Below are 25,609 nucleotides of genomic sequence, written 5' to 3'. Positions count from 1 at the left end.
AACATGCTTTAACTTATGGTAAGCAAACTCCAAGTAGAGATTTTATCAGTAGAGCAATGAATTGCTTACTAATTGGATTGCTTGTGCTAGCGTACGCACTTTGCATATCCTTTAGCACAAGATTACACTTTGTAATCTTCCCATCCCCTTGGATAACGGACAATACTGAGGTGTTTTCCCCACGGTTTACAGACATTCTTCCTAGGTGACTGGTAAACAAGGATCACAATATCGTACAAGTCCGGAATAACCATCGCAGTTAACTTGAAAGATCCACAAGCACCCAAACCGAGCCATGACCTCTATTGGTGATTGGTAAACCCAAAAATTATCTCATAGAGATACTGCACATAGAGTGCAAAATGCTTCATAAGAAACTAATGTTATGAATATGCATGCCGCTCCAAAATCAGTCTTTGCTAAAGACTAGGGCCCATAACACCTACTGTACATGCATTTAGCAAAAAACAGATCCGAACCTGTATATCCATGACCATCCTTGCCAATACTTCTGGCGAATGTGATGCTCCTAGAACACATGAAAAGGGGAGTGTAAATAGTTCTGAAACGAAACTAAATACTTGCTATTGCAATCATTTGCAAGCCTTGCTGAAATCCCGTTTGAACCATAATAGAAGGGGAAACTTAAGGCACTTCTAGGTACAAACAATGAAACTTTTTCATTAACAACTCATAGCCTTGCTGTATGTATAAACACTATTGTTTAGTAGCACTTGTACCTTAACAAGTCATTTTTAAGTATCCGACAATTTCTGGTCACTGAAATTGCTCCTGATACGTCGTGCTGAAATTGATCCAGAACACAGATTTGACCAACACCGAGGGACATCGTCGCACCACATAATTGAAGTAGCCGCACCAATGTCAGTCCCAGAGACTCATATTCTCCACATGTGGTATACGTCTCAACTAAGGATTTCTAAAAAAAGAACATCTACCAGTACCAGATATACTTGGGTATGGAGGTAACTGTAAACATGCATGCGACGTGCGTGAGAGAGACCCTCATTATCCATGCTCCACACTGGCTAAACCGAACTCCTTGAGTTCCTAAACCATGTTGTATCCCATGTGACAACATGTGCCAAATCAAACCCTACAAGTGGGTCTATAACTGCGGAATGCAGAAATTTATTGTGGACACTACAACCCAAATTTCTTAGCTCTTATGTGACCTTGCTATCTTGTTGAAGAGCAAAAATGGATGAAAACATACAAGGTTATTCACCCAACTTGAAAAAGTCAAGCAAAGCATGTGAAAAAATAGAAATAAACCAAATCATTCTAACTGAAAATTAGTGATGTGCAAGTAGTATTGTACATGTAACCTTGGGTGTTGCCTTCGCAATCCAAACCCCTTGGTTAAAATCGACATTGTCAAACCGCGTGGTTAGACTTTGTAGGAAAACTGCTCAACTAGCAGCCAACAATATCTGAATTCACTTTGGAAGTTGAAATTATCCACTACACTTGGCAGCTTATGGACTTCGTTTCTTGAAAGTGCAAGTGCGATGGTTCCAAGAATTGACCATCAACACTTAATAAGTGATTTAGTAATCACGAGCTGAGTCTTTTCTTAAAACTGTACTCAAATAAACACTCTTAGTGCTAAAAGAGAAGTTCCACTGAAGTTGGAACCGTATTCACAACTAGATCTTTTTTGGATCAAAAATCCATAATCGTGGGTTTTATGAACAACCATGCTGTCTAAAATGTTGCCTTCATCTATACACCGTGGTAGAGATAATCCCTTACGAGTTTAAGACATTCAAAAAATCTTCACACTTAAAGTGTGTAGAGCTAAAATAATGCCCCAAAAATTGCTAATGGCAAGACTCTTGCTTGTCCATTAGAATCGATGGGTACTCAATGAAATAGAATTGTTCAATCAATGATCGATTACAACTAGATGGCTCTTAGCCATTCCCAAATAGGTTGCAATAGATGGCTCTTAGCCCTTCGTGTTACCGTATTGGTATAAAAAGATTTCTATAAAATCATGCTTAGTTTCACCTTTCCCGCAGAGAAGTTGGAAAGAGAGAGAGAAAGAGAGAATGCTGGGCTGAGGAAATCCCTTATGCTGTATGTCCCTTGCATATACTCCAGTGCAGACCATTCTGTGTCATAGCTTATCCTATAAGCGTAAAACAGTGTACGTGTACAACACTCTTGTAGAGAGAGGTACCATAATGCACATCTAGAACCACCTATCGTATACGTGGTCATGACTGTACCAGAGTGACTGAGGTATGGCACTTTGCCTGTGAATAAATGTTTTAACATGTCAGTTACTTACCTCGTCCTTGACAGAGTAGCCAGTGTGATAGCAGAAGCGTATACAATGATGGGGGTTGTACGTCCATCGTACTAGTATGTCATGGATACATCACAGTGCGCAATTGCGTAAACGATGAGCTTATATCCACATAGTGCCAAAGATATGTGCAATTATCATTGATCTGAAGTCAACCGATAATACTTTGGCACATAAAAGAAGTCATACTTCATATGAAGTTGGGCAAAGCACTTCGCTTTGTACAACGGCTTCTTCAGGAGTCTGCCAAAGCACTTTGCTTTGCACAACACAGAGATCTTTTCCAAAATGAAAAGTAAAACATAGACGAAAACAAATATAAATGGAAATTTACTAACCTTGTCGCCCACTTGTGGCTAAGTTTTTGGTAGTTCGCTCGAATCCGGCTCATAGCTATATGTACTTCTTGAGTGAGGTAGCGTATGTAAACCACTATGTCAAATGTCAAAAGGGAAGCCTTGCTCCACATAAGTAGCGAACGCATACTCTTGCCATTTACAATGGCATAACAAGAGAAAGTCGACCTTGGCGAGCATTTAAAAAGAATCGACCTTGTCGAGTTGTATAATGTGCCATATCTGCTTGACTGGATTACGTAGACGGAGCTGTGCTCCAGTGATGTCTTGAAAAACTCGTTGGATCATGCGTGCCGACAATGGGTGGACCATATCCATGTGTCAGTGCATCATGGGAAAATAGCTTGCCTAGAAGCCAAGCTCTGCAATTTGCTTCATAGCATCTTGGCATTGCAATTAAGAGTCAGCCTTGCCGAGTACCTGTGCCGCCTTTATCAAGGCTTGCAACATGCCGTGCCAACCGTCATGAGATTTTCAAGCATCACCATGCAAGAAGCCTTGCTTGTAAACGAGATCAGGTCTCACTCAAGCCTTGCTTGACTGTGAGTGATTGTTGGACACTGTGTGTGACCAAAAACAAAAATATCATGGTGTTGGTAATGTTGACAAGCCTTGCAATAGCTTAACACAAGCCGTGCTTGTCGGAAATGATGTGCCAACAAATCATATATGCAAAAGCCATATGTTCATACAAGCCTAAAAACATCAATCATGCGTGTCAAACCATACATACAAATGAAATGGACCAAGCTAGTAACAACCTTGTTGTAATGGCAATCAAGCCATGCTTGATAAATTCCAACCAACCCCTTGGACGACAATCAGTGCCTAAGTTGGAATTCACAAATCTCAACAAAATTCAAATGATTGCATAACCATTACGAAATTGAAGTGGAAACGTAAACATGAGTACCGAAAGTCTTGTCGAAAAACCCCCATAACGAAAATTTCTCAATCAAATTCGTAATGGTTTGGCTCCCTTTGAGCACTCTAAGCATACCTTTTGTTGAGTCGTTCCTATACTTGTATTCAACAGGCCTTGCCTAAACTTGAACAGCTCGATGATCGACAGGTAATTGATGTTAAATTGCCCAATGCATGCATGTAATGCAAGGAAAGAAGTTGCATGATCAATGTAGGTCGCCTTTAGTCGATCCCCAAAACTTGCATGCTCAAATCCATGCCGAGTAGTTGTTCCGTGCAATCTTGTGCACGTTGAAGCTTTGAAGCTTTTCCGATTCTTATTCCTTACCGAAATTGCGGCCTACGTCCATTAACTTCTGCAATTTCCTGTAGCTTGTGTTTGGGAATTGATGGCCTCGCTTTCGCTGCGCTGCTTAGCTACTTGGATTTGCTATCGTATCGAATGCATGATTGCGTGGGAGTCTGCTCTTAGCAGGGGAGGGGCCCAACTTATGTTCATGAATATGAACTCGAGAAAAGCTTTAAAAAAAAAAACCGATGGCGGCCAGTACAGGCAACTGCGTAGCGCTTGGCGACGAGGCGGAAGCGTGTGTAATGCTCGGCGGGTTGCGGCCCTATGTCGAGAGTTGCTGCTCCCCACCATGCGCTCCCATTGAATCCACCTGCGGAGCGGTTTGGTGGAGGTTGAGCTTTGCTCCCTCCCCGCCTCAAGAGGCCTTACCCATGGCCTTACCCGCAAGCGGCTTGCCTTTCCCCGCATGTCGAGCGGTTCTTCCCACGGCCATGCCTTGCCTTGTCGGCCTGTCCACGACCCGAGAGCGAGCGAGAGAGAAAGCAAGATCATGCACTTGCCATGCAAAAACATACAAGCCTTCCCCTTCCTCCATAGCCCCTCCCTCCATAGCTCTGATACCAATGTGTGAGACCGAGGGAAGATAGACATGCTCATAACCACCCAACCTGCCTATATATAGGCACCTGGCTCTTTGGCTCAGCTATATATAGCCCCTGTACTGCATGTGTATCTGTAGACCCTTGGCCAAGGCCGTGCCCTCCTAGTCCTACCCTTGGCCTCACAAATCCTCAAGATAATGTCCACCTTTTTTGGCGCATTGCATGTAGTAAGCCTCAATTAACGTAGCATCCTTATCAAGTTATGGACAAAGTGGCTGCTGCCCACTCTTACATCATGCTAACTAGGCATGCATGCATGCACCCGCTGTATCACAACATCTAAAGGAGAAAATTATAGTGGAAGCCACTCTAGTTGTTGAGCTACATATAGGTAAGTAAAGCGCACCCATGCACAAGGAATGCTGCATTATGATAATCTCATAAGGACCTATCTCATAATTGTGAAATGTGTTAAGTACTTCAAGTTTGTGTTACTAGAGCAAACATCTAGGCTGTCATGATATAAGCCATTTGTGAAAAGGGGAAATTTGGTGTACATCCATCATGAGAATGGTGGAATCTAACCGATGCGATGAGGAAGTTGCATTTGGAAGATCTACAAAAGCATGCAGCACAATCTATGTTGGAATTGTGCTCCTTGAGTTGAAAATAATCACCAATCCAGATATGAAGATCAAAGTACGTACAAGACGTAGCTATTAAGGAGAACACAACGACGGGAGATCTACACAATCATACAACATGATGTATGCCGCTCCTTGAGTAGGTATTAATGAGTTGGGAAATCAATCTCAACGTACCTACTCAAGGAGCACAATCCAAACCAAATGTTACATCAATAGCAAAGAGATTGTGCTCTCTTCCACATATATTTTCTCTTCCCGTCCATAGGACGGGTTACGTACTTGTTGTGTATACAATATGGCCGGGTTCAGACGACGGCGACGGAAACTGCTCTTTCTCTGCTCTACCACTACTCTACCATGTTCACACAATGGGGCAGACGATGACATGAGGATCAATTCCATTGGCGTGAGGAAAGGGTCCTGCTGCTCCAGCCAATCAACTCTCGAAGCGAAGGCACGGAAGATGGAAGGTGGGTCCGGAAGCTGCTGACTCCTGAGTCTTCTTTGCACCCAATCCGATTCTGCCTTCTCGTCTGAACCCAGCCTATGTGTACGCCTCACAATTTTTGTGGCATCCACGTGGCGAGCGATAGACAGTTAAGATCCAACGGCATGGAGACTTGTTTCAAAAGGTGATAGGCTTAAAAGCTTCAAGAGGGACGGACATTATTTGCGTTTCTCGATCTGGAGCGAGAAGAAGCCTGTAAAATTGAAAGCTGGCCTTCTTCTTTTAGCTGGAGGAACCTGCCTCTCAGGTGGGCGCTATTTCGGGCTCTGCTTCTTAACCTCGAATGCTCGGTTATCGTTGAAATTCGGTATCGCCATAGCCAATCTATGCTTTCGCCTGGCTTCTTGCTCGACTTCTGGTTCAAATTCCAAAATTTCCCCTCCTCTCTTGCAGAGATTAGCAGGAAAAAGTGTAATTGTACATTCGCACGGCAGGAGTCTTTCTGCAGTCCTTGTGTTTGTGGGTTTTCTTGCGTCTTGCAGACAGGGTTTTAATCTCGTCAGCTCTGGATAGCGCATGCTAAAAGCATGCGCATTCAGTCTCCTATGGGCACTCCAATGCGTTTGCATTCTGGTTCCCTTGAATCTTGTCAAAACACAGGTTAATTACTGATCCTCAGGAGATATTTCATATCCATGAATGCTGCCTACTCTGGCCCCACTTACGAGGCTGCTTCTGATGACTCCTCGAGTTTAAATCGCAAATCAATGAGCCTGAATGTGCAAGCTTGGAAGGAGAAATGGAGATTGCAGCAGGGTTCTAGACAGGGTTCACTCTCTCAAGCATTGGGCATGACGATTCCTGCAGCAGAGATGAGAAGGGAGTCGCGCAGGGAGCTGCGCAAAAGGCTAAGAGAGGAATTGGGCATAGTACAGGGGCTGTATTCTAAAATAGAGGCAAGGGAGTTGCAGTTAAAGAGGCAGCATTCTCATTCAACTGGTGTATATCCTGCATTGAGTGATGCACAATTCTCTGGGAATGATGCTAGAAGTACTGCCGGAAAGGAGGTGACATCAAGTCCTAGATTTGTAGCAGATTTTCGAGCCAGGCATGCCGCAAATGGCATCGAACGGAGGAGCAAATCTGGCAAGAAGAAACCTGACCTTCTTGCCCAATGCAAGGCTATACTTAAAAAGCTTATGGGCCATAAAGATGGTTGGATTTTTAATGAACCTGTTGATGCAGAGAAGCTTGGTCTCGCAGATTATCATTACTTTATCAAAAAGCCTATGGATCTTGGGACAATCAAAGCTAGACTGGAAAAACGGGGATACGGGTCCCTTGAACAGTTTGCGAGTGATGTGCGTCTGACATTTGATAATGCAATGACTTACAATCCACCTGGTAATGACGTGCATCAAATGGCCAAGGGGCTTCGCAATCTATTTGAAAAAAGTTGGAATGTTATTAGCAGTAAGATGGAAAAGCAGGAGAGGGCCAGGCAGTTAAATGCACCATCTGAGGCTCCTAGGGACCTACAGGAAGCTCAACAGGTAGAGTTTGGAGCACAAAATCTTCAGATGCAGAGGCCAGCCAATGCAGATACTGCTGCAGCAGCCAAGAATAAAAAGCCGAAAACTGCATCAAAGTCTAAGGGATCTGCCAAACCTAAAGCTCCAGCAAAGCCGAAGCCTACTATTGGTATGAGTGGTGACAAAAAGCCAGAGCGAGAGATGAGCTATGAGGAGAAAAAGAATCTGGTTGAAAACTTGCAACTTCTTCCTGCCTTAATGCAGGATGAAATCATTCGGTTAATGAAGGAGAGAAACCCAGATTTAAGTCAAAAGGACGATGAGATTGAGGTAGACATAGATTCTTTTGATAATGAAACGCTCTGGGAGCTTGATGCTTGTGTCAAAAATGGCCTTAAAAGTATGGAGACAAGTAAGAGTGCTGTTGGAGAGCAGGATCAGGTTTGCTTTAACTTAACTTGTAGACCATTGTAATATGTTGCTTTTGTTCATTGTGTATATAATCGAATGTCATGTGGTACAGCCATCAATTGACAATGTTGGAGTTGAAGATGGCTTAAAAAGACCAGGTAACTTTTGCTGCAATGTGGATGAAATGTCTTTGTTTAGAGATTTTTTGTATTTCTGTTTCATTTTTTGCAGAACTGACAGTTTGCCACGCTCTGTAACTGACTATGTTGAAGTACAAACAAAAAGCTTCTATTTTTCTTCTTTGTGATTCTCTGTTAAGCACAAGCTGTTTAAAAACCTTAATGCACAGTAAATTACATGTTGTTAGTGGCAAGGAAAGAGTGGAAAACAGTTATGTTTGACAAGACCTATCGTTATTGGATTGCTTGGTATGGTTTTTGAAATACCAATACCAGATAAATGCGGCCGTTTCATATAACAGGGAAGTTTCCATCCCTTCAGTTTATTGATGTAATGAAACGCCAGAGTGACTCTCTCTCTCTCTCTCTCTAGATATGCTCGCATAGCACTTGAATCCTCTCGACAGTTAGCCATACAAGGAGATACAACATGCTGGTATGGGGAGATGACATCATGGTTTCAGGCACATGGGTTCAGCATAGACAGGTTGCCACCATTCCATTACTCATTGGATGCACCATCTCTCACCCTTACACAGTCAGAGATCACCAAGCTCATCCGCCAAGACCTCACCCAGCTAGACACCAGGAGGACATGGATACAACCAGCACAGGAATTAGGCACGAAGATGGCTTTCTACAGAGACCACCTCCTCCAGCTTACGGAAGATGGTTTTGTGGCAAGACCTAGATACATGGATACCCACTTGTCTCTGGATACCCACTTGTCTCATGGGATACGATGTGCTATTGGCCAGTTACGCACATCTTCTCACCAGTTGCGGATTGAGACTGGGAGATACAGCGGAGTACCAGCAGAGGATAGGACATGCCCCTTGTGTAACATGGAACCCGAGACAGAGCTACACTATACATGCCGCTGCCCCGTCTACTACGAGATACGAGGCCGCTTCCATTGCTTGTTCAGAGAGGGTTTTGGACCACTCTCAAGTGTCATGGGATACGAAGATCAGAGATGTCTGGGTTTGTTCTTGCTCGAGCTGCGCAGACACAGAGATAGCCTGATGAATGGTGAGGCTAGCCAGTCTCAAAGACGGATCACAGACTTCTTCAGAGCAGACACGGGACAGCCGCAAGAGCCACCCCCACAGCAGAGCTCCCCCTCGTCTCACACCAGAGGCACACTGGTTGACCAAGCGATTGAACTAGGGAAATCCAGGCGCCCGCGACTGCGAAGAACTACACAGCATCGACGGAGGCTACGACAGAAAATTCGGAGCACGCTGGCCAAGCATGCACGACGCCCGGTTAGACTACTAACCATGGAGGAAATTGATGAGATTCGCCAACGACCGATGCTAGATCTCTTGTGATTCAGCTATCCCAACAAGCCGCCCATTTTTTTGCTTAGTTTTTGCTTGACTCACATCAACCAACTTAGGACCCCATAGTATATATCTTTGTTTTGTATTGTTGTTAAATTATTTTGTTACTCTGACTTTGTATCAGATCCACCACTTTGTAACTTTCGGGTCTCATAGGTCATTATGGCCTTTTGAAGACGTTAATATAACATTTCATTTCATTTCATTTCTCTCTCTCTCTCTCTCGGAAACCCTAGCCACAGCTGAAACAAAGCTCTAGCTCTTCCTCTATGTCGTCGGCCTCCCTGGGGCGAGGGGCAGCCCTATGGGAGTGCCTTCAGCACCCACAGCTCCGCCCCTGCCCTCCTTCCAAGCCATACACGGCGTTGTCTCCCAGGCCACCTTCGGCGTTATTGGGCCAACCTCGGCGCTGCTCAGCTCGACACGCATTCTAGGTGGCTTTTCTGCATCTCGGCCCTTGCCCACCTGGCTCACCCAGTCATAGTAAATAACATTACAATCAACAGTCATCAACCCTAAATGCAGGAGCTTATTCCCACTGGGAAAGAAGAGCCTCGAGGAAAAGAGAACCTTTACAAGCGGCGATGCAACGTGGAGGCTTTCTCTTCCCGATCAAGCGGACACGTCTTTTCTTACCCACCTTCGGCTAGATCCAATGGACTGTCTCCACTCCCAAATTCGAGAGCTCAAGGACAAGAATGCAAAGCTCAAGGCACGTCTTGAAGCCCTTGAAACACGCCTCTCCTCCTTGGAGTCTCAAAGCAAGATGATAGCAAGCACCTTCTGGCCAAAGCAAAGGAGGTTGAGCACACCCTCACCGCAAGCATGGCCAATCTTGCCACCCAAGTCCAAGGAGCAACTGTCACGGTCTTCTCCAAAGTAGAAGAGTGCTTGCAAGAACGTCGCCGACAAGGACTAGCACTATCTGTTCAATTTGGCGGCTTGTCCTCTACTTGGTGGGGAGAGAACGACAACTACACATCAACACTACTGAAGCTCAAATTGAGAAGGTTCACCACGACAACCGCACCAATCAAGGCATCTTGGTCTTCAAGACTAAAGAGGCGCGCATAGCACTTCTACAACAAGCACGAATTCTGAAAGGCACCAAAATATGGATAAGCGAGGCTATGAACCCCACCCAACTCAAAGTCACGAAACAAGAACTCCAAAAGGTTCGAGAAGCATGAGCAGCCAGCAAATGGGCCATCAACTGAGGCGGCAAGGCCATTATCAAGGAGTTTCGGACTCCAAAATCTCCCAAGCCACCTTCCCCTTCTCTTCCCTAAGTGACATATGTCGCAATTTTGTTGTATCCACATTAGTCATGATTAGAACTCCATGTACTTGTCACAAGCTTGGGCACCCCAAGCCAAGAATTCGGCACGATACACGAGAGAATCACTTAAAATACTTTACAACTTTAAGAATTTGAGTCGACAGGAAAGCTGGCGCCCTTTTTGGTATTTATTTTTATATTAATGCTTGAGCAAAGTACAACACGCGAGGGGTCCTCTGCTCTTAGACTTTGTGTCCAGATGCTCTGAACAGTGAGAGCCCTGGGGCTTATTTATTCTTACAAGGGATGCCCCAAAAGCAGAGCCCCAAAAACTTTAAAACTCAAAAGCAACTGGTCCCAAAAACTACCAAAAGCAGTTAGCGCAATCTGCGGAAATCCGTACAGTATGCTACGCCATCAAGCAACGCAAATTCTAGGATTCCATACACTCTGTCACATTAGTAGTCAGCTCGAAGGTCGAGCCTATCCGTACAGCCTGCTGCCACGTCAGCCTGCTCTGTCCATGGGTGGTCATGTCACGTCATCATTTTGTGATAGTACTCTAGTAAGAGGTCCAACCATGTTAAATTGCTTGGCAGTGGATTCTCATTTGGTTTCTCCTTGCCGAGCTTTCAAGCGTTGGCCTTCATGCCCGCCCTTCTCCTTCAGAGCAGCAGACACTCGACAGAGCAAGCGAGCCTAGCCGCAAAGGTAGAGCGTCTGCAGGCGACCTCGGTCATTTGCAAGATTCTCGGCACCCGACCCATCAGAGGAGAGCTGCGTGACCTTCTCCAGGCCCGCCTTCTCGCAGAGGTGGGCAAGATCTTGGATATCCAGATTCTCGGACGGGGGTACTACCAGATTGAGTTCGAGACCTTCGAGATGGCTTCCAAGGTCATAGCTATGAGTCCACTGGCCATCCGAGCATCACGCGCACACTTTCAACAGTGGCGTCATGGTTTTGACCCGTCTTCGGATGTGCTAGTAGAGGAGGCAGACATCCCCATCTCAGTCTGCTTTCCAGGTTTACGGAGGGAGTACCTACCACTTCTCGCCAGGATTGGCTCCGCCATCGGGACTGTCCTGGAGTCACCTCGTACGGCAGCATCAGTAGCTGCCAAGGCGGCTGGCATCCCCTCAGTTCGAGTTTTGGTTAGAGATACCCACACGCTCCCGAAGGTCATCCTTTTGCCTCGGGTGAGTGGGGGTTGGTTTAGACAGTGTGGAGTACTCGGGTCTTCCGAACAAGTGCTTCATTTGCAGACAGATGGGCCACCTAGCGAAGGCCTGCCCACGGAGGAGGCCACGACCTGCACCTCAGCGTCAGCCTCAGCCTACCAAGGCTGGGCCGCAGCCACACCAAGCGGCACAGCGCACAGATTCAGAGTCACCCTCCGAGCCTTGGGCTCCAGCGGAGGAGTGGTGGCAGCAGGCCCGGGGCCGTCGACGCCAGGGGCCACAGCGACAGCCTGACACTTAGAGTGGCCCTCAGGTGCCTACTCAGCAGCAGTGGGTTCCCACGAGGAACCGCTTTGGTCCTCTTGAGCAGGAGGAGCCCCCTGCACAAGCCTCCACCTCCGCTTCACCCTCGCCAATCGCCCCCCCTTCAGAGTTCCCCTCCTCCTCCTCATCCCCCCCCCCCCGCCCTCTGCTCCCGTCCACTCACCACCTCGCCCTTCTTCCTCTTTCGCCCCTCCCCGCTTTTCCTCCCTAAGGCCCCCTCCAGCTCCTTCTCCCCCCCCTCCTGCTCCAGTTCCACAGTTGACTCGGGAGACTGGTCCCTCGCCGGCGGCTAGGAGATCTCTTGGCAGCGCCTTTGCTACGAGTCGCCTAGCGAGAGAGGGTCAGCCCTTCTTGCGGCCCCCTCTGCAGATTCAGACATCTTCCCTTGCAGCTATCCCTCGTGGTCTGACGAGCATTGACCTCCGACGCCGCTGGGATTTCTTTGACTACGGGTTCACTCGCTTTCTCGGCGACTCCGCCGCAGACCACGAGGCAGCTTGCTTCAGGGTCCATGCTTTGTTCCTCGCCGCTAGGGGGACAGAGGCCTTGGACTCAGTAGTTGGTTTCTCCTTCCCCCTCTGTGGTAGGCCCGAGACAGAGTGGTCCCTCGACTCAGTGGTGGGATGGTTGCATACACAGGTTCTCGAGTTCTCTCACCACATGGGAGAACTTGGAGTTACAGATCTACTGCAGACGTTGTGGCCACTGGCCAAGTTTGCGGTGACACCCCCAGACTCAGCAGGATGTAAGCACATTGTGGTGTACTTTTTTGCTGATACGCAGTGTTTGCCCTGCTATGTGTACATTCATGAGGACTCCTGGACAGAGGAGGTTGCTTCACGTACGGCTCGCTCTGCTTGGGATTGGACTAGGCACTCACTACAGTCTCGCCTATCTAGAGGACGCTCGGATGCGGATTACTCCCCATCCAAGCCAGCCTCGAAGATAGCCCGTCTTGCTGCTGCAGCAGCATCTGTTCTCTCTCGCTCCCCATGAGGATCGTCTCGTGGAATGTGCAGGGACTAGGTGGGCCCCAGTTTCAGCGACAGCGGGGCCGGTTGCGACAGGAGCTTCAGCGTTGCCTTGTGGGAGGAGAGATTGATCTCCTTATGCTACAGGAGCACCATCTGTCTGAGAGCCGCAATCGGCGATGTGGTCAGATTTTGTGTGGATGATATGATACCTCTCGGTCAGCTGCTTTTGGACTTGGAGGCATCCAGGGTGGGGTATGTATGACTATTGCGGACTCATTGCAGCAGGCCATTGTGGGCAGAGGGATTATTGTGCCAGACAGGGCTCAGTGGATTACTATGCAGGTTCAGGGTGGCCTTGTGGGCTTCCTGAACATCTATGCGCCCAATGTGGCGAGTGCTCGTGCAGAGTTTTGGTCACAGATTGTTGAGTCTTTGCCACAGGCTGACGATTGGTGTGTAGGGGGGGACTTCAACATGTTGGAGGACCCTTCTGACAGGATTGGAGGCAGCTACGCTACTGTGCATGGAGTCCAGTTAGCAGCTTGTGAGAGGTTGTGTATGACTTTGAGGGTCTCGGATACATGGCAGCACTCTGGCTTTGTGAGGCCTCCAGAGAGTCTTGCCTTCTCTAGGTCGGACCGCAGAGTGGGTGGAGTGAATCTATCGCAGATAGATCGCTTCTACACTAGTGACCACTTCAGTGACTTGGGGGGATCAGTGGGCATTTTGGCAGGGACATCCTTTTCGGACCATGCACCAGTGATCCTCACAGTGGCAGACAGGCAGCGGAGTGGGAGCACTATGCTTCGCATCCCAGAGCGGGTCTTGTTGGACTCAGCACTCAGAGAGAGGGTAGAGGCTCTTTGGACAGAGGGCATGGACAGCCAGGCTCTACCAGCAGACAGAGTGGCCTTAGGCCTAGCTCAGCTTAGCCACTTTTTTCTCCAGGAGCCTCTGGCTCGACGGGCTGCAGCGAGAGAGGAGGAGCAGCGTCTCAGATGAGGCATTGCTTCACTACAGAGGATGTAGGAGCAGCATCCAGACAGTCCATGGTTGGAGGAGCAGTTACAGCAGGCTCAACAGGAGCTTGCTAGCACAGAGGAGAGGCGTCATGAGTTTGCCTTTCACCGACAGGCATCTCAGTGGACTTAGGTGGGTGACAGAGTGACAGGTGCTTTTTTTGAGACAGTGGGACCTCGGCACTCGCATGCCAAGGTCAATCAGTTGAGGAGACCCGATGGGTAAGTTGCTTGTGAGCCCGAGGATATGGGTGCAGTTGCTACTGACTTTTACCGTGAGTTACTGTCGGCTGAGCCCCATTCAGAGCGGCAGGATGCATGCAAGGAGCAGGTCTGGGCACAGATGCCTTGTCTTGTGACAGAGGAGATGCGCCAGAGGCTAGAGATGCCACTTCAGCTTGAGGAGCTGCACACGGCTCTTAGGGCCCTTCCTCGTGGTAGCTGTCCAGGTGAGGATGGGCTGACTCCCAGCTTTTTCTTGGAGTATTGGGACCTGCTTGGCCCAAATCTTTGTAGTGCCTTTCAATACATTTTGCACACAGGAGTGATGCCTGATAGCATGAGTGAGGGCCTGATTTACCTCATTCCAAAGGAGGGTGGTGTATTGGATGAGATTCGACTGTGGCGCCCCATCACCATCCTCAACTCAGCCTACAAAATTCTTGCGAAGGCTCTGAGTTTGAGGATTCAACCACTTTTGGAGAGCCTTATACATGGGACTCAGACAGGTTTTGTCAAGGAACGTAGTATCCTTGACAACATCTTCACTTTCTGGGAGGCTTCTGCCCTGGCACGGCTCCGTGGGGAGGACCTTGTGATTCTTCTTCTCGATTTTGAGAAGGCATACGACAGAGTTGACTGGGACTTTCTAGAGGGCACTCTACGCAGGATAGGCTTCTCAAATGCTTGGATCAGAGGGGTGTCAGCTTTGTACAGACAGGCTCACAGTCGGGTGCTTTTGGCAGGAGGTAGAGGGGAGCGCTTCATGCTCACACGCTCGGTCAGACAGGGTTGTCCTCTTGCCCCCTTTCTCTTTCTGTTCTATGCGGAGGCGATGAGCAGATTTTTGGTGTCACAGCAGGTTGGTCTGAGGGGCCTCGCACTCCCTATATGGGGAGATGAGCTTCTGGATGCTGAGTTTGCCGATGACTCAGCCTTGTACTTAGAGGGCCAGGAGGCCAATCTACACAGATGTGAGCAGGCTTTGGCGACCTTCTGCTGTGCATCGGGCGCACTGATCAACTGGAGAAAGACAGTGGCTTTCTCGGTTGGCAGTGCTCCTGTGCCAGATTGGATGCCAGGAGAGGGTTTCAGGTGGATTCCTCCAGGGACTGCAGTTCGGTACTTGGGTTGTCAGGTTGGTTTGGATTTGTCCCCCGAGCAGCAGATTGCTCCTCTCCTCCTGTCCATCAGGAGAAAGCTGTTACATTGGAGCTCAGCACGACTTTCGCTGGTTGGTAGAGTAGTAGTTGCCAACCAGGTGTTGTTGGCGACTATGTGGTACATCACTTCTTGCTGGATTTTCTCGAGTTCTTGTATCAGCCAGGTAGAGAGGCTGATCAGGAACTACCTTTGGTCAGGTCGTGACACTCAGATTGCCGGAGCCAAGGTGGCTTGGTCGGTCATCACACTTCCTTGTTCTCAGGGAGGGCTTGGGATCATTGATCCAGCATAGCAGAGCAGAGCCCTTCTTGGGAAGTTCGTCGTCAGAGGACTTCTTCCAGGTGAGGAGCCCTGGAAGGAGTTCTTGTTGTAGAGGCTTCGTGCCAGGGTGCCTCAGTCAGGAGGCCCTTGGCAACCTTCGACCAGATGGATCTTTACAGAGTTGTGCCGAGTTGGTTTGAGCAGGAGACTGGAGGACCGATTCGCTGCGAAATGTTGCTGATGATTCCAATAAGAAGTTTGACTACATTTATGTGAGACTTGAACTTCCGATGGCACGAACGATAGTGGGGACTTCCTATCATTGCGCGTGTCATCCGTTAGCAAGAGATACATGCGATGACACAAATAACTTGGGGAATCTTGTCATCGTCTGGTGTCATCCGTTAGCATGTGTGGCTTGCAATCGAGGTCGGTTGCTTCTTTCAAGAGGGAGGGTATGTCACCAGGTGGTGATATTTTTGCAGTTGCTTTCTATATTTATATATATAGATATATCTTTTTCTTCTTCTTTTGCTGCTGTTGTTTTCCTCCAATTTTCTTGGATTAAGCTTGGACCATTGCATGGCCGGAGAAGACGGTCATTGGGACATTGGACTAATGGTTGTTTGAGCCTTAGAACTGGCACTGAAAAATAGATTGACAGTGGATCAAGACCGTGTGCTTGGTCATTGGAGAATATGCCGAACAATGTGCCTGATCGGACATGAAGACACACTCCTGTGAGTGGTCACTTATTGAAAGTCACTTTAGTCTGAGCCTCATTGCATTTTTATATGCGGTCAATTGTTGAAAGATGGTCAGAAGACCCGAGGGAATGCAATGGAAGTGATCCCTAAAATTTAGGGAGTTACTATTTTTGGACCTTGAAATGTGTTCGCATCACTAGCTCCCAAATGACAAGAGGGACATTTTATTACTTTGCAGCTAAGTCAACTGAGAAACCGGTTGAGATATTTTTAGACCGGTGGGTACAAAGCGTGAAAACCATGCATGAGTGCCCACATTTTTGGCAACTTCCCAGCTTGAGAGAGAGAGGGGGCATTGAAATCTAGCACTGGGCTCTTAGCGAGGCGGGTGGATTGTAGCAAGTTAAGAGCTATTGCGTGCTGCCCTCTCCTTGTCTCTCATGCACATGTGGTTGAGCTTGCTCCCTCCCGACTCCTATCTCTTATGAGCAGTGGTAATGCCCCACTAGAGGGTTGATCATCTGACTTTATGTACAGCTGTGTGGGTTTGATGCTAAAACGCTGAGGCAAGAGCCTCTTTGCACAGGAACAAGAGTAGCTAAGTGCTATTCCAAAGAAGGAACAAGAGAGGGTGATAACCTCTCTGTACAGGTACTAAAATTCAGCTCTGAGTCAGCTGTTTTTGGATTGTTTCGTGCTCAGAATAGTGCAAAAATTGATGGGAACTTAGCCCAAGGTATAGGGAACAGGACAGGGATTGATTAGAATTGAAAACAGGTCAAAACCAGAGTTTACAGCGGGCTGAGATTTATTGTTTTGGGCTCAAATGGAAGGGATTTGAATTTTGATCAGAGAAAGTGTTTCCCTACTTGAGATTTTGTTGTGGGCAAGTATAGTGCCATTATGTTACCGAGATTTTCCAGAACAGGTGAAAATCTGTTATGAACAGGTCCTGTACTCTGAAACACTCAATCTTTGTAATTTCTCCACTCTTAAATGATAAAGAAATACCGCAAGGGGTGCCGGACTTCGTGGCCAATGTGGTGTTGAGTGAGAAAGTGAGCTTTAAGTGAGTGTGTGTGTGATTAAGTCCAGGTATTTTACTGATTGAATCACCGCTTTATGAGTCCATAGAACGGTTTTAGTTGCTACTCGTCCAGATATTGCTTATGTAGTAGGAGTTGTGAGTATATACATGGCAGAGTCTGGCAAGCCACATTAGGAAGCGGTCAAATGTACTTTTTGCTATGTGAAGGGTTCATTGAGTAGATGTCTGTGCTTTGGAAAGGGCTGGCAGGTGATATTGATACTCGTAAGTCTACTAGCGGGTATGTATTTACTTTGGCTGGTCAGTTTCATGGTGTTCTAGATTGCAAAAGATAGTTGCACTATCCACCACAGAGACTTGCCACTGATTTAAGATTGCAGTATCAGATGTCTATTATACATTGTGATAGCCAGAGTCACTATACATCTCGCTAAGAATGCCAGGTTTCATGCTCTCACAAAGCATATTGATATGCGAGATCATTTCACTAAAGTAATTGAGGATGGTCTAGTCACTTTGACTAAGATCAAGACACATGATAATCTCTCAGACTTGGTGACAAAAAGTCTAGGCAAGGCTCAGCATGAGCTTTGCACTACTCGAGTGAGAGTCACGTGATACTCTTACACATACTTCTACTAAAGGTTGCCCAAGAGGCCTTTAAGTGGGAGGTTGTTGGGGTAAAGTCCTTTTGACCCCTTATTGTGCGTAAAGATTCATTATATTGCTCAATTGGCCGGCCGCCTAGTCATGTGAAAAGGTCAACCTTAATAAAACCTAAAACATAAAGAAGGGGGTTGCACACAAAAACTTGAGCCTTCTTGAAACGAGTGTCTCTCTCTCTCTCTCTCTCTCTCTCTCTCTCTCTGTCACCAGCGTGTGACTACTATCTATCCTTTTTGTTGATTTCTTTCTTATTATCTATTTACTTTCACTTTTTGGAAACACCCCTCGGGAAATCTAACTGCCCTGCATTGCATAGCTAGTGTGGAACTGTCCAGAGGGAGTCCAGGCCTGAGGGCAAGAGAGCACTAAGGTTGGACAAGGACTATGGTTAGCCAAGTGGGGTCATTGACTAGCCAAAGTGGAATCCTTTGCTACAGAGGCTACATTTCAGTTCTGGATGTGGCCGCAGTGTACAAAGAGGGTCGGATGACCTAGAAAGATACAATGGCAGCATCTCCTAAAATTTAGGGAACTGCTATTTTGGGACCTGAAAATGTGTTGGCGTCATTACCTCCGGAATGACAAAGTGAACATTTTCTTACTCTGCCGTGAAGTCAACTGGGCAACCGGTTGGGATATTTTTAGGTGGCAACCCCGAAACGGGAAAATGCTTGTAAAAGTGCCAAGTGGCACCTTCTGGTGCACTTGCCTTATGCAACAAGAAGTGGCGCTGAATTTGAAGAGGAGAGAGCCTCATTTTCAGATTTTGTCACAGGTTAAGAGCTATGGAGTGCTTGCTTTCCCTCTTATGCACAGTGCGGTGCAAGGAGTGATGCCCTGCACGCTACGCACTGCCCTCTCTCTCCCCTTTGGCAGTATGTTATGCCCCTCTAGTGGGCTCTTCATTTGACCAATGTACAGTTGTGTGGGTTCATGCGCGATTGCCGAGGCAAGAGCCTCTTGCACAGGTACTGGATTAGCTAGCGGCTAATCCCCCCGCAGGTACAGGTGAATTCGGAGAGGTTTCACGCCAGAAATCTCGTCCGATTCAAAGGGCAAGTAGCCCTACAGGTGCGGGAGCTCGAGGACTTGCTAGGGATGCGACCGGCACGCGAAACGGAGCCCGAAACAGTGAATTACAGCCTGCTGTGTATTTTTGCAGGTTTAGGGTTTTGGCCCTAAACGGACCCTAATACCCCCAGGAGGTTCGGGGACGCAAGGGGACCGCTGTACAGGCGATCTGGCGTATTTTCAGGGCTGAAAACAGAGAATTCAGCGTGCTGCAGATTCTCGCCAGGTTTTGCAAAGTGCCCGTATGCGTCGGGAAAGTCAGTCAATGCGTGGGAATACTGACCGTGAAGGGTTCTAGTACAGTTATGCTGCCGAAATCGGGCTGGAACAGTGGAAATTCAGCCGAGTTTGTGCGGGGCAGCTTGTAGGAACCACAGCGTTTATTCCCTCTTTTGAACAATAAAGAAATACCGAAAGGGGCGCCTAAGTTAGGGGCCAATCTGGTGTCTGTCTACTCATACAGGTGCAATCTAGCAGCCTGTATCCCTCTCCCCTTTGTTGTGTCTTGAAAATACAAGTAAAATAGACGACTAATAATGGGTGAAAGCTAAATCAAGGTTTAAAGTAAAGTCTACCGCCCTTTTTGGATCAAACAGGCCGGTTACATGGTTCCGTTGCCGGGACTAAATCACTTTTTTCCATAGAAGTGAGCCTTGGTCAGTTTTGGGCTTGAAGACATAGGGGATCATAGACCAGACACAGGGAATTGTAATTATGGCTGACAGACCAGATGATGTGACTGAAGAGGTTTCCTCTTCACAGGGTCAACAGACACATGAAGTGGGTGAGTCCTCAAGACCACCACAGACTGATGATGATATATTCAGGACCCAGTTGGCTACTGCTGTGGCTATGTTCACACAAGTAATGCAGAATCCGAGGTTTTTAGCCTTTCTGCAACCTCCGGTTCCGTCTCAGCAAGTTGGGTCACTGGATCATATTCAAAAGCCTGTTAAGGCTCGAACACAGGTGATTCATACCGCACAGTCAATGGAAACACCTGTACACTTGACGGAGAACATGCAGTCTCCACAACGTATGCCTAAGGTGCAAGAACAGGTGGCTGAGATGCCAGTTTTTCAATCTGTACCAATTCAGCCCGCCACCTTTCAGCAGCCTATAGCTGGTTCTAATGGGCAGGGAAGCAACTTACAGGCTATGCAACAGGTCTTCCCACCACCTTCAGTACACCCTGGCTATTTTGGAGGTGGATCGGTATTTCAGAGCATGGCTGGTCATGCACCTGGAAATCAGTTTTATACGCCAGGAACAGTGTTTGCGGGTGCTCAAACGATGATGCCTAACCCCATGTACAGTGTCATGGGTATGCAACCAGGGTTTCAAAGCACTCAGGGACAATTTGGGATGCCACAAGCAAATTTTGGTATGGCTGGAATTACAAATCAGCAGCCAAATATGGCATTTCCAGGTCAAGTTAATAGCGGCCAAGGAACACAGATGAACCCTAATAGTGTTCCCATGTTTCAGTCACTTCCATATGACAATTTAACGCCGCTGGAGAGGCCAACTCCATACAAAGAAGGTGGCAAAGGTGTGTCATTCACGACCTTTACAGGGTTTGATGACAGGAAGAAGGCTCTTTCATTCCTCCAGCAGTTTGATAAGGCCTATGCAGGGGGAAACTTTACAGAGGCTTCAAAGGTCCGCAAGGCAGCCACTTTCTTGACAGGGAATGCGGGACAATGGTGGACAACTTTATTGCTTCAAGGGCAAGCTCCGTCCACATGGATTTACTTCAAGCAGATTTTTGCAGCAGCATGGTTATCTGATGATTTCGAAGCAGATGTCATGACAGAATGGCACCAGCTTAATGCTGCCACTTGCAGAAATCTGGATGATTACAATCGGAAGTTTTGGAAAGCTCTACTTCCAGTAACTTCCTATAGATTTGTGCCATTGACAGAACAGATAGAAAAATACTGTTGTGGCCTACCCAAAGGATTGAGAAAATACTGCACAAAGACCAAAGTCACTACTTTGACGCAGCTCATCGAGGTAGCAAACACTGGCAATGGTTTGCTCAAGGGAGAAGATTGTGAATTTAACACTGGCGTCAAGGCAGGATCAGGCAAGAAAAATTCAGCCAAGAAGCACGTTCCCAATGAGGCTCCTAAAGGGACTCAGGAGTCGGCCAACGCAGGGAAAGACAAAGCTACGGCTGAATCAGAAAAAGGACCAGCAAAGAAATGGAAAAGACGTTTTCCTCGCAAGTCAGAAGAGCAAAAGAAGGTCCTGAGGACAGAGAACAAATGCTTTATATGTGAGCAGCCTGGCCACATTGCTTACAATTGTCCTACAAAGAAAAGGCCAGCTGATTCTGAAGACAAGGAAGACAAGAAAGGAAAGAAGCCCATGGCTGGTCTAGTGCCAGATATGGTGGGCGACAAGCCAAATTCAGATGCAAGTGAGCTTTGCAGAGCATGGGGAAAGGTTAGGGATCAAACAGTGCTTATCTTCTTTGATCCAGGTGCCAAAGCCAACTTTATTTCCCCAGAATTGGCTTCAAAGTTGGGAATCAGACCTGAAGAGATGGGGTATACAGCAGAGGCAGGTTTGGCATGTCCTGGCCATACAGAGGCTGTGACACCCATCATTGGAAAGTTGCGTCTACATATCCAGTCCTATGTAGATGCTGAAGAATTTTACATCATGCCACTGGACGGATGTGATGTGTTGTTAGGTATTCCTTGGTTATTTCGTGTACAGGGAATCATGGATGCCTACAACAAAAAGATCACTGTACAGAGCAGGGGAAAGACTCACATTCTGGATGTAAAGCTTAAAGGGGAGTCTATTCCTACTGTATCAGCTTCTGCTATTACTTCTGTAATGAAAAAGCATCTTTCTGCGTACTTGGTTTTTGCACGTGAAGTGTCAGATTGTGATGAATCAAATTTATCTGTGCTAGATAAAGAAAGGTCAATGTTTTTACAACAGTATAGTGACTGTTTTTCCTGTCGGTTTGAGTATGCTCGAAAGTGTTACGGGATCCAACGTGTACGATAAGACAGTGGCAAAATGTGCAGCTATCATTTTGTCATTGGAAAGTTAGTGACTCAAAGCAATGGCAGAGTGCGAAGCTACCACTATGTCATTGGGACAGGGTTCACACGCAGGCAATACATGAGTCGACGAGGTGTTGAATACACCAGGGTTGACAATGAGCATGTATGTGTCGTACATGTGTCGACAGGTGTTGAATACATCAATGTTGACTAGGAGCTTGTACGACATAGATGCAAACGAGGACGTTTGAGATTTCAAGAGGGGGGTATGTCACCAGCGTGTGACTACTATCTATCCTTTTTGTTGATTTCTTTCTTATTATCTATTTACTTTCACTTTTTGGAAACACCCCTCGGGAAATCTAACTGCCCTGCATTGCATAGCTAGTGTGGAACTGTCCAGAGGGAGTCCAGGCCTGAGGGCAAGAGAGCACTAAGGTTGGACAAGGACTATGGTTAGCCAAGTGGGGTCATTGACTAGCCAAAGTGGAATCCTTTGCTACAGAGGCTACATTTCAGTTCTGGATGTGGCCGCAATGTACAAAGAGGGTCGGATGACCTAGAAAGATACAATGGCAGCATCTCCTAAAATTTAGGGAACTGCTATTTTGGGACCTGAAAATGTGTTGGCGTCATTACCTCCGGAATGACAAAGTGAACATTTTCTTACTCTGCCGTGAAGTCAACTGGGCAACCGGTTGGGATATTTTTAGGCGGCAACCCCGAAACGGGAAAATGCTTGTAAAAGTGCCAAGTGGCACCTTCTGGTGCACTTGCCTTATGCAACAAGAAGTGGCGCTGAATTTGAAGAGGAGAGAGCCTCATTTTCAGATTTTGTCACAGGTTAAGAGCTATGGAGTGCTTGCTTTCCCTCTTATGCACAGTGCGGTGCCAGGAGTGATGCCCTGCACGCTACGCACTGCCCTCTCTCTCCCCTTTGGCAGTATGTTATGCCCCTCTAGTGGGCTCTTCATTTGACCAATGTACAATTGTGTGGGTTCATGCGCGATTGCCGAGGCAAGAGCCTCTTGCACAGGTACTGGATTAGCTAGCGGCTAATCCCCCCGCAGGTACAGGTGAATTCGGAGAGGTTTCACGCCAGAAATCTCGTCCGATTCAAAGGGCAAGTAGCCCTACAGGTGCGGGAGCTCGAGGACTTGCTAGGGATGCGACCGGCACGCGAAACGGAGCCCGAAACAGTGAATTACAGCCTGCTGTGTATTTTTGCAGGTTTAGGGTTTTGGCCCTAAACGGACCCTAATACCCCCAGGAGGTTCGGGGACGCAAGGGGACCGCTGTACAGGCGATCTGGCGTATTTTCAGGGCTGAAAACAGAGAATTCAGCGTGCTGCAGATTCTCGCCAGGTTTTGCAAAGTGCCCGTATGCGTCGGGAAAGTCAGTCAATGCGTGGGAATACTGACCGTGAAGGGTTCTAGTACAGTTATGCTGCCGAAATCGGGCTGGAACAGTGGAAATTCAGCCGAGTTTGTGCGGGGCAGCTTGTAGGAACCACAGCGTTTATTCCCTCTTTTGAACAATAAAGAAATACCGAAAGGGGCGCCTAAGTTAGGGGCCAATCTGGTGTCTGTCTACTCATACAGGTGCAATCTAGCAGCTTGTATCCCTCTCCCCTTTGTTGTGTCTTGAAAATACAAGTAAAATAGACGACTAATAATGGGTGAAAGCTAAATCAAGGTTTAAAGTAAAGTCTACCGCCCTTTTTGGATCCATGTAACCGGCCTGTTTGATCCAAAAAGGGCGGTAGACTTTACTTTAAACCTTGATTTAGCTTTCACCCATTATTAGTCGTCTATTTTACTTGTATTTTCAAGACACAACAAAGGGGAGAGGGATACAGGCTGCTAGATTGCACCTGTATGAGTAGACAGACACCAGATTGGCCCCTAACTTAGGCGCCCCTTTCGGTATTTCTTTATTGTTCAAAAGAGGGAATAAACGCTGTGGTTCCTACAAGCTGCCCCGCACAAACTCGGCTGAATTTCCACTGTTCCAGCCCGATTTCGGCAGCATAACTGTACTAGAACCCTTCACGGTCAGTATTCCCACGCATTGACTGACTTTCCCGACGCATACGGGCACTTTGCAAAACCTGGCGAGAATCTGCAGCACGCTGAATTCTCTGTTTTCAGCCCTGAAAATACGCCAGATCGCCTGTACAACGGTCCCCTTGCGTCCCCGAACCTCCTGGGGGTATTAGGGTCCGTTTAGGGCCAAAACCCTAAACCTGCAAAAATACACAGCAGGCTGTAATTCACTGTTTCGGGCTCCGTTTCGCGTGCCGGTCGCATCCCTAGCAAGTCCTCGAGCTCCCGCACCTGTAGGGCTACTTGCCCTTTGAATCGGACGAGATTTCTGGCGTGAAACCTCTCCGAATTCACCTGTACCTGCGGGGGGATTAGCCGCTAGCTAATCCAGTACCTGTGCAAGAGGCTCTTGCCTCGGCAATCGCGCATGAACCCACACAACTGTACATTGGTCAAATGAAGAGCCCACTAGAGGGGCATAACATACTGCCAAAGGGGAGAGAGAGGGCAGTGCGTAGCGTGCAGGGCATCACTCCTGGCACCGCACTGTGCATAAGAGGGAAAGCAAGCACTCCATAGCTCTTAACCTGTGACAAAATCTGAAAATGAGGCTCTCTCCTCTTCAAATTCAGCGCCACTTCTTGTTGCATAAGGCAAGTGCACCAGAAGGTGCCACTTGGCACTTTTACAAGCATTTTCCCGTTTCGGGGTTGCCGCCTAAAAATATCCCAACCGGTTGCCCAGTTGACTTCACGGCAGAGTAAGAAAATGTTCACTTTGTCATTCCGGAGGTAATGACGCCAACACATTTTCAGGTCCCAAAATAGCAGTTCCCTAAATTTTAGGAGATGCTGCCATTGTATCTTTCTAGGTCATCCGACCCTCTTTGTACACTGCGGCCACATCCAGAACTGAAATGTAGCCTCTGTAGCAAAGGATTCCACTTTGGCTAGTCAATGACCCCACTTGGCTAACCATAGTCCTTGTCCAACCTTAGTGCTCTCTTGCCCTCAGGCCTGGACTCCCTCTGGACAATTCCACACTAGCTATGCAATGCAGGGCAGTTAGATTTCCCGAGGGGTGTTTCCAAAAAGTGAAAGTAAATAGATAATAAGAAAGAAATCAACAAAAAGGATAGATAGTAGTCACACGCTGGTGACACTCTCTCTTCTAGTCGCACTTGTTGTCGCGCTCCTACGAGCACTTTTATCACCGACAAGTGGTGCCCTCTTGTTATAGTGGTATGAGAGCGTCAGTTGTCTGTTGTTTTGACAAGGAAACCAATCCTACATGAACCTACAATAACAAGCTATGGAGTTGGATGAAGAAGAGACGACAACGGAAAGAGGAGATCAAGAAACATGAGTTCGTTTTTACCGTGAAAAGCTCTAAAAACATGCTTTTTAATGTTTTCAAATGTTGTAGAGCAAGGTGGTAAGGTACGTAAGGTACGGGACGTATTTGGTACGACCTGTACGTAGTACCGAATGGATAGAGTTGTTAGGTACATAAAATTCGTAGGTTTTTTTTTTAAATGCCAAAAACCTACAATAC

General features: G+C 47.3%; 1 protein-coding gene across 2 annotated transcripts in view; it reads left to right on the top strand.

Annotated features, from left to right (window-relative positions):
* The first annotated feature begins 6,150 nt into the window (after positions 1 to 6,150).
* Positions 6,151 to 25,609, top strand: part of LOC147445466 (transcription factor GTE3, chloroplastic-like) — a 33,447-nt gene continuing 13,988 nt past the window's right edge. For both annotated transcript variants that reach the window (XM_086524987.1, XM_086524986.1), the window contains exons 1-2: positions 6,151 to 7,577; positions 7,660 to 7,705. In XM_086524987.1, coding sequence (XP_086381113.1) covers positions 6,300 to 7,577; positions 7,660 to 7,705 — 1,324 coding nt within the window. In that variant the 5' untranslated portion in view covers positions 6,151 to 6,299. The remainder of the gene's footprint in view (positions 7,578 to 7,659; positions 7,706 to 25,609) is intronic.

The sequence above is a fragment of the Adiantum capillus-veneris genome, chromosome 12, assembly GCF_014529385.1.
Source record: "Adiantum capillus-veneris isolate H3 chromosome 12, ASM1452938v2, whole genome shotgun sequence".
In the NCBI taxonomy this organism is placed as follows: domain Eukaryota; kingdom Viridiplantae; phylum Streptophyta; class Polypodiopsida; order Polypodiales; family Pteridaceae; genus Adiantum; species Adiantum capillus-veneris.
The sequence above is the reverse complement of the archived record's forward strand: the minus strand, read 5'-3'. Positions and strand labels throughout refer to the sequence as shown.